Source organism: Silene latifolia, chromosome 5 (genome assembly GCF_048544455.1).
Source record: "Silene latifolia isolate original U9 population chromosome 5, ASM4854445v1, whole genome shotgun sequence".
NCBI classification, from domain to species: Eukaryota; Viridiplantae; Streptophyta; class Magnoliopsida; order Caryophyllales; family Caryophyllaceae; genus Silene; species Silene latifolia.
Window position 1 is genome coordinate 1,994,253 of NC_133530.1, and position 9,898 is coordinate 2,004,150.

Below are 9,898 nucleotides of genomic sequence, written 5' to 3' on the forward strand. Positions count from 1 at the left end.
ACTGACCCGAAATGACCCGACCCAAACAGAATCCGATCCGATTAACCCGTTTGCCAGGTCTAAATAGAAGTAATGCATGATGAAGTGGATGATAAATATTACTCGGTATCGTATTTAACATGTATCTGGATCAGAAATGGAGAGGAAGAAATGAAGAGGAGTAGATGATCTTTGCAAAATAAAATGTACTACTCCGTAATAATTTTATTTTTTATTTTTATTTTTTTAAAAAAGGCAATAAAACCACCACCATTTCCTTCCTTCTCTTCTTTCCCCTTCTTCCCCTTTCTCTCAACCTCTCACAAATACCATCAAAATCACTCAAGAACACAGTTCTTTACTCCTCCTAAATTCCCCCCAAAAAAAACAAAAAAAAAAATTAAAACTTTAACAAGTTTAAGTTTAATAACATTCACATTCTTTGCTTTCTTCTTTTCCTTCACGAGATCCCCTCTTTTTTTCTTACTCTTTTCTCCATTAATTCTTCTTCAAAATACCCATTTCTCCATTTCTTCATTTTCACTCTTAATTCATCAAAGTTTTCATTTTTTTTTCTTCGTATCACATTGTTTTAATAATAAAAGAAGTTTTTTTTCGAGCGACGAAGTTTGTACATTTAGCATTTTGTGGGAAATTGTTGGGAGTAATGGCGAATTCGGGTATGGAAACTGTAGCAGATCGGCTAAAGGAGACTGATTTAATTGGTGATAAACCCGATTTCCGTGAACTTGATCTGGTTTCGGGTCCGGGTTCGGGCTCGCCTGTTTCCCCGCTTCGGACCCGGTCAAGTGGTCCAGCAAACAGTTCACTTACGGCTACAACGACGACCACAACGAGTAGTAGTTCGAGCTCATCCGGGTCATTTCGAACTAACCCGAATCCGAATTTGAATTCGAATCCGGTTTTGAAGGGGCATTCTGGTGAACTTGAAACCGGTTCCGTTCGTGGACCCGGTCGGACTAGACCGGGTCATACCCGGTCCGGCTCGACCGGATCGATGGGTTCATACTCAGGTTTGAATTTGTACCCGGGTGGGGGAAGTGGTAACAGTAACGGGTCGGTCAACTCGCCTCCGTTGAATGTGTTACCCACGGGCAACATAATCTGCCCTTCGGGCAGATTAAAAGCTGCCCATCATAGTCAACCCACTGCCCCACCTGCCCGTAGACCGACCCGACCCGACGTGTTGGGATCCGGGTCGGTCAATTACGGTCACGGCAGTATAATGCGGTCAGGCGGGTCCACTGCCAGTGAGGCAAGAGGACACGTGGCGGGGAATGTGAGGGGACACGTGTCAGGTGGCGGTAGCGGTGGCGATAAGGGGAGAAGGGGGAGTATAGATGGTGAGGAGGTGAAGAGGATGGGGAATGAGCAATATAGAAAAGGGAATTTTGGGGAGGCATTGTATTTATATGATCGGGCGATATCGATTTCGCCCGGAAATGCAGCTTACCGGAGTAACCGGGCAGCTGCATTGACGGGTTTGGGTCGGGTTGGTGAGGCGGTCAAAGAGTGTGAGGAGGCTGTTAGGTTGGATCCTTCCTATGGTAGAGCTCACCTTAGATTAGGCTCTTTGCTTATAAGGTAGACTCCTACATTGATACTCCCTCCGTCCTAATCATTTACGTTTTTTTTATATGATTTTAGTTGTGAATTTGATGTTTTCATGTGCATTGTGATTTATGTTTTCGAAGATGTCAGCTGACTTAATTGGTAAAGTTGTGAGATGTGTTGCTTATGACCCGAGTTCAAATCCCGTGAGCATCAAAATCGTCCTTATGACTACCTTTGGACCAAAAAAGTAAAATATGATTTATGTTTTGGACTTGATTAGTAAAATTAGTAAGGTGTACATGGGATTTTGATTTATATTTTCGAAGATGTCAGCTAGTTTAGTTGTTAAAGTCATGAGATGGGTTGTTGATGACCTAAGTTCAAATCCCGTGAGCATCATAATCGTCCTTATGACTACCTTTGGACCAAAAAAATAAAATATGATTTATGTTTTGGACTTGATTAGTAAATTTAGTAAGGTGTACATGGGATTTTGATTGGTGACAATGTCATAATCATGATTCATGAATCATGAATCACATTATTTCATTTTCATAATAATGGGAAACTTTTGGCTGGCAAATGTGAATTATTTGAGGCACATGAAATAGTAGTAGTATTGCTCTTTGGGCCTTTGCCATGTGCTCTAGTCATTAGTGATCTTAGAACATTGGAGGTTTTTATTGTCTACCTTGATTCCGTCTGTTTGATCAATTTAAGTCGTCTTTAAACATGTTCGATTCTCTGAGAGGTCTTGTTCGCGGAAATTTAGCTTTTGAGTGTGAGTAGTTGGTTGTCATTGTCAATGTACAATTTAGGGCAAGTTAGTTTGCGGACTTGATGGTGAATTGTGATTAATAATAGGCATTTCGGCATAGTTTGTTCTTCCTTGCTATTTTGAAAGGTCCAAGTCACTCTTTTTCGAGTCCTTGTGCATGTTCTCCGTATTATTGCCTATTGTCTAATAACGTAATCATTCTTCTATGTCTAATATGATGCCGTTCCCTGTACTCAAAAAGTGATATTTGTATTTTTCAGTTGATATATGATGCCGTGTTCATTTATTTCGCCATTGTTGGTTGGTCGTGTTTGCATGTATGATGTATTTGCCTAGTTGTCGGTAACAATACCTAATTTAATCCTGTTTTGTTGGTCGGTTTAGATTAGGACAGGTAGAGGTTGCTAAGAAGCATCTGTGCTATGCTGGACAACAGCCAGAGGCACCGGAACTCCTCAAATTGCAAGCGGTTGAGAAGCATTTGATCAGATGCTCAGATGCCCGGATAATGGGCGATTGGAAAACCACATTGCGGGAAGGAAATGCTGCAATTTCTGCCGGAGCCGATTATTCTCCTCAGGTACAAAGTTTTAGTCCTATGCTTGCAGAAGTGCATTACATGCAAAATTTACGATATTACTTGTGTAGCGGCCTTACACAATGTTGGAAGTTTGATTAATTATTTTTGAAAAACGTGCTAAGTGGTTCGATGAATTTCCAGCTTTTTTTATGTAGAGCAGAATCCCTGCTGAAACTACAGCAGCTTGATGATGTAGAAAGCATTCTATCAAATATACCAAAAATCGACCCGATGCCACAATGCTGCTCACACAGTAAGTCTTTTGGGATGCTTTCTGAGGCTTACCTCTTTTATGTCCGAGCACAAATCGAGATGGCCCTAGGAAGGTGAGTAGAGGATATCTTATGTTTTCAGAAGCCATTACTTAGAAGCTAGATGGGAAAGTGAGAAGAGATGATGGAAATCTTGCAGGTTTGAGAATGCGGTATCATCTGCTGACAAAGCCGGGAAGATCGATCCTAGGAATGTCGATGTTGCAAAACTTCTAAACACCGTGAAGCAAGTCTCTAGAGCTCGTGCTCGTGGAAACGAACTTTTCAAGGCTGAAAGGTTTACTGAAGCTTGTGCTGCTTATGGAGAAGGGCTTAGGCTTGATCCTTCCAACTCTGTTATTTACGGCAATAGGGCTGCTTGTTGGTATAAGCTCGCGATGTGGGAGAAGTCTATTGAAGATTGCAACCATGCACTTCGTATCCATCCTAATTACACCAAGGCCCTTCTTCGAAGGGCTGCCGCAAACAATAAGGTAATTTGCTCGGTACTCTTCCCATTCCGTTATTCTTCCCATTTACTTTAGAGGTCTACATCTACTAGAGAGATTAATGGTCAAAGTTATCATTAGTGAACCGTCAAAACCGAATAAGTACAAATTTTGATTTTTTCTATATGGTGTCATTTTTATATGCCGAGACAATTGTAAACCTTGTGGGTTTTGATAATAGCTTGAACGTTGGGCCGAGGCTGTAAGAGATTATGAAGCGTTGAGGAAAGAGCTCCCGCAAGATTCTGAAGTAGCGGAGTCTTTGTTTCATGCGCAAATTGCATTGAAGAAATCTCGTGGTGAAGAGGTTTTGAACATGAAGTTCGGTGGTGATGTAGAGGAGATTACGGGTTTGGACCACTTCCGAGCTACTATATCCTCACCAGGTATTCTTTCCGTGTCCAGTGCCCGCGGATTTTTGTCGTCGTCTAAATTTTTGATATAATAATATCGATATTTTGGAACTGCAGGTTTATCCGTGGTACATTTTGAGAATCCCTCGATTACAGAATGCCAGCGTATATCTTGTTTCTTGGATACGCTATGCAGTCGATATCCTTCCATCAATTTCGTGAAGGTGCGTTATCTGTCTGTACACGTTTTGACTTGAGATTTATGTTTCTCCGTTGGCGTTGTTCCTATGATTTCGTGTATGAATACCCTAGCAACTATGTTTTATGCCAAAACACGATGATTTATCATGTCGAAAAGTTGAGTAACACTTCCAACCTATTTTAAGAACCCGAAATTCCCATGCATCTTATGCTATTTTTTCGGTATTTGATGATTGTAGGTGGATGTCGAGGGTAATGCAGATATAGCGGACTCTGAAAGCGTGAAGATTGTACCAACATTCAAAATATACAAGAATGGCAGTCGGGTGAAAGAGATAATAAACCCAACAAACGACGTTTTGGAAGCTTCGGTGAGACATTATAGTTTATAGCAGCACAACAGGACTCCAAACATATCTCTAGTTCCCTTGCTCCAATCCGTCGCCCCATTTTCCCAACCACTACATTGTTTGGGACGCTTCTTCCACTCGTAAATTCTACCTTTTTGAACCCAACAACTGAGGATTACTACTACTTCACCCGTGTCATGAAATATTCCTAATCCCTATTAGTCGCAAATTCCCAAGGAACCCTTGTCACAATTAGTACCTACATTCCCTTTTCAAATTGGCCAATTTTCCGTTTCAAAAAACAACTCGCGAGGGACGTTTATTCATTGGATTGGATGGAAACGAGTCGAAATGGCAGAAGAGGCTGGTTGGTTGAAAAGAGGGGATTTGTACAATGTATATATGTTGTTGATTATATACACAAAACAACACATTTGAAGGCCATGAATGGAGATAGATTGCAGGTATGGTGGGTTATCTTAATGGTTTAGTCAAGGAAGGATGAATGAATATCAATTTAATTTAATGTGAATTTTTATCATATTTCTTGTTATTTTTGCACTACCATTTTTATTTGTTTCATTAATAAAATTCCCCAATTTTCGCCCCTTAAATTGTTGTATCACGTTTTTTTTGGTGTAACGAGAGCCACAAAGGCGAGTGTGATGCTGACGTGGTTTGAAGTTTAAACCCAAGTTATGAGTAGTGACGCGTCTCATGACTTTATCAGCTAAGCTAGCCGAGATATGCTGGACAATTGTATCACTCACAATGGCCTCGTTATAAAATTAAACGATCTATAGCAAGGCCATTGTATATGTACAATCGTCTTATTTAAGAATTTGTGTATTTTTCGAAACTTTTGTCTTTTGGCGGTAGTAAATGAAGGCCGTTTCAAGTTTTTTTTTTCCCTTTTATATTATTAAATTCATTGATGATTGTTTAGGTTATCTTGATTATGGACTGGTGTGGTGGTTGATGACATTCATTGCTGCTATTACTTTCACCATATTGTGTTATCCTTATGCTAACGGCATCTCTCTTTCCCCACTTTGTGAGTCTTCTATATGACTATCGCCGTCTATCGGTCTCCGTTAATCGTCTTGTTATCGATAATAAATGACGGCTTTACGACTAGTTGTAAGGTTAAGGAATCGTATTGAAATTTACTTGCAATATTAACATAACGATCAAGCTATATCGAAGAAAATTTTAAAATCCGACCCATATAAATGTCAAACATAGGATCCTATGATTCCTATCGCTACACAAATTAATTTCCGTTATGAGTTAATTTTATTTCAGTTCAGCTCAATTTAGTTTAGGTCGATAAAGTTCATTGTACAACAATCCTACAATTTGAGGATGTAATTAGTATGTGAGTTGGGCATTTAATTTGTCGTGAAACCGTCTTATACCAGAATCGTTGACATGTTATAGATCATTTCTAGAATCCATGTGCAGATTATAGCAGAAAAATTCTAAGGTCCACCGGGTGTACAAAAATATCGTACACCCTAACCAATGAGATGCGTGAGTTTTTATTTTATTAAGATTATGTTTAAGTATTTATGGAGAATTTAGTCAATTCTAATATTCTCATTGGGTAGGGTGTATGATGACGTGGTACACCCGGTATACCCAAGAATTTAAATATCATGTGAATTATAGATTATAGATTTATTTATAGATCTCAATTCTCAAAGTGCTGTCTGTTTAATGCGTTGGGACCCACAAATGAACCGACCATTATGATTTGATAATATTATTTAATTTAATTTAATTAATTAATTAATTAATACTGTACAAGTATTAACTAAACAATTTCTAAATGTAGAAATCCTCGAACTTTTGGGGATAACATTTGTGTCATAACATTACCTTTCCTTGATCAACGGGTGCTTGCTTTAAAATGGCCTAATCTTTCTTTGTTTTTTTAGTTTTCTTTAGGTATAAACCAACATATCTCATTCTCATTCTTTTGATAATACGATAATTGAAAACTCACGATTTTCAACCAAGACGGAGTTTTGGTGGAGGTCTACAACAAACGCGTTGAGCCTAGTTTAACCGATAACAAGGATGAGTTGATTTTGCTCGATATAATGTGGACTAATACTGTGGTGAAGAGTATCATCTGACGCGGTTTGAACTCAGATCATAAGTATTACTCCTTGTGAGTTTACTAGCTAAGAAAGCTGAAATCTGCTTAGTATGAAGTGATCATTAAAGTGCTCTTTAGGTTAACTAAATACGTTGCAGAATAACATCATGACGTGGTGTGACATCCACTTAGGACGAGTGTCCACTATCCAGTTCCTTCTATAACCGATTTGTTTTAGGATGAATTCGTAAAATCCGACAATCGCCATATGTAAATCATTTAGTTTACCAAAATTAAAGGAAAGACATGCAGTTGGTAAAGGTTGTAACAATTTTGAGGCACAAATTATGGCATTAAAGTCATAAAATTACAAATTTTTTTGTCACAAAAAAACAAAGACACTAAATAATAACGTTATTGAAGGTGACATTGTTTGGTTGTGTGGGGATGAAATGTGGTTGTCACGCTAAGACGTGGGACTTCACCCGGTTGCTCGCCTGTTTAGAAGGTGACCTTTTTAGTTTTTTACCTACTTCCTCTTCTTTTTTGTTTTTTTAGTTACGACACTCAAAATTGACAAAACTGATCCGACTTGAATATGAACAAAATACAAACTCCCTCGGATGGATTTAAACCCCGAGCTGAGTAAGTTTGTCTCATATCATGTTGAAATTGAATTAATTCGACGATTATTGATTTAATTCTGTTACTTTAATCTATACACGGTGGTGCTTTGACATTTTACTTTGATCGCGCGTGCATGTTGCATTCCGGGCACTTGAAGTGTCTGATGCAATAGAAAATTTTGCGTAAAATTATTTGTATATGACACTCCACACAGTATCGTGTCCGACACTTGCAGTCGAGTCTGAGTAATACTCTGCTTTCTTAAAAACTTTTATAATGATTTGAAAAATGTTAAATCTATCAAAGCTTCATGTATGTCATTTTCATATATTTGAAATAGTTACTAGAAAGAAATATATCTAATCAAAACTTATTTCAAACAATTTGCACAAACACATGAAATTAAGACAAGAAGGTAACAAAAAGTTTAGTCTCAATATTGAATACGAGCAAGTTTTCTGTAAATGATCTTACAATAAAACATTATAAAATCATTACGAAAGACTTTGATGTTCTTATCATCTAATTTTACAATAACTTTTGCGTAACGCCGTTCTATATCAGAATTATTGATTGAATATATGGATACCTAACCTACTACTTATTTAGTTGAGACAATATTGTATAGTTTTTGAATTCTTTTCCATAATATTTGACGCATGTTTTACTTTTTTCCTTAGTATTTGTTGCACTTTTCTTTGTGTTCCCATTCTTTTAAGGCAGATGGTCGGTCAACTAATTTTGTCAACCTATACGTAGTACGACTTTATTTATTCACGAGAATGCTCTAAAAGATCTCAACTTAGTCTTAGACTCTTAGGGTCGTATGCCTGAATGCGTGATAACGACATGATCATATCGGCTGTATCGCTTTTTACACAAATTCTCATTTAAGACGAACATATTCGTTCCAACCTTTCAAACGGAACAAATATCACATACTCCCTCCATTCAACAATTATCACCCCATTTCTCTATTATATGTGAGGGGTATTATATTGAAATGGGGTGATAAAAGTTGAATGGAGGGAGTATAAGATAATCACATAATGCATCGAGATTAGTAAATTTTTGTCCCATCTAAGATAACAGAATAATCGTATCTTTTTGTATACTTCGTATGTAATTGCCATGTTTTTTTTAGCCTATCATAAGTTTTGATGAGTAACTGAGGACATTTGATGATGGCGATGGGTGATAAACCAGCCTTGGGCGAAACTCTGATAATTGGAAAAAAATGGATTAATACTTAGATATTTGGGGCTGAAATCGAATAGGCTAACTTCTAAAACGACCCCTGACAAGTGGTTTCGAAAGCGGTTGAAAAAGAAACTTGATTCCGTACGACATCCAGAACGACTCAAATTGAAGTGTATAATACACGGTTTTCGAGATTCCAGGGTCCCAGAATAAAAACGTCCGTAAATCGCATGAACGCTTCGTCTGGTCCGATAAATGGGCCACAAAAATATTGACGAGTAATGGAGGACATTTGTTGGTGACAGTGGGTGATAAAACAGCTTGGGCCGAAACTCCGATAATCGTGAAAAATGGATTGAGTAAATTTAAAGCGACCCCGGACACGTGATTCAAAATCCGGGTGAAAAGAAACTTTGTCCAATACGATCTCCTGAACGACTCAAATTGAAGTGTATAATACACGATTTTAGTGATTCGAGGGTCACGCAACAAAAATATCCGTAAATAACATGGAAGCTTCGTTGGGTCAAATAAATGGGGCACATAAATTTTGACAGTTAAAAGAGAACATTAAAGGATGGTGATGGCCGGGTGATAAACCAACCTCAGACAAAACTCCGATAATCGGGAAGATTGGATTTACATTTGTTATTTAGGGTTCAAATTGAATAGGCTAACTTCTAAATCGACCCTGGACAAGTAGTTTCAAAATCGGTTGAAAAAGAAACTCGGTATTTCACGGTCTCAGAATAACAATGTCCGTAAGTCGCACGACCGCTTCGTCAGGTCCGATAAATGGACCACAAAAATTTTTACGAGTAACGGAGTACATTTGACGGTACCGGTGGGCGATAAACCATCCTCGGGCGAAACTCCGATAATCAGGAAAAATTGATCAATACTTGTTATTTAGGGCTGAAATCGAATAAGCTAACTTCTAAAGAAACCCCGAAGATGTGGTTCAAAAGCCGGAAAAAAAAAGATACTTGGTTTGGTACGATCTCTTAAGCGGCTCAAATTGAAGTGTATAATACATGGTTTTTGGGTTTCGAGGGTCTCGGAACAAAAATGTCTGTAAATCACATGGACGATTCAATTGGTCAGATAATTAGGTCACACAAACTTTGACGAGTAACAGAGGACATTTGATGACCTCGGACGCGTGATAGAAAAACCGGGTGAAAAAGAAACTGGGTCCGGTACGACCACCTGAACGGCTCAAATTGAAATGTATTATACACGGTTTTTCGAGATTCCAGGCTCCCGGAACAAAATTCTTCGGAAATCACATAGAAAGTTCCTCAGGTCAGATAAAGCGGCCACGCAAAATTAGAGTAACAACGAAAGACATTTGGGGGTGCCGGTATGCCATAAACCAGCATTTTTCGAAC

At 38.3% G+C, this 9,898-nt stretch overlaps 1 protein-coding gene across 1 annotated transcript; it reads left to right on the forward strand.

Moving 5' to 3' along the window:
• Positions 1-206: 206 nt before the first annotated feature.
• Positions 207-5,190, forward strand: LOC141656354 (TPR repeat-containing thioredoxin TTL1-like). Its single transcript, XM_074463217.1, has 7 exons — positions 207-1,584; positions 2,717-2,912; positions 3,054-3,238; positions 3,324-3,657; positions 3,854-4,058; positions 4,143-4,249; positions 4,466-5,190. Exons 1-7 carry the CDS (start codon positions 647-649, stop codon positions 4,616-4,618), a joined length of 2,118 nt encoding a protein of 705 aa, XP_074319318.1. The 5' UTR covers positions 207-646; the 3' UTR covers positions 4,619-5,190.
• Positions 5,191-9,898: the final 4,708 nt, after the last annotated feature.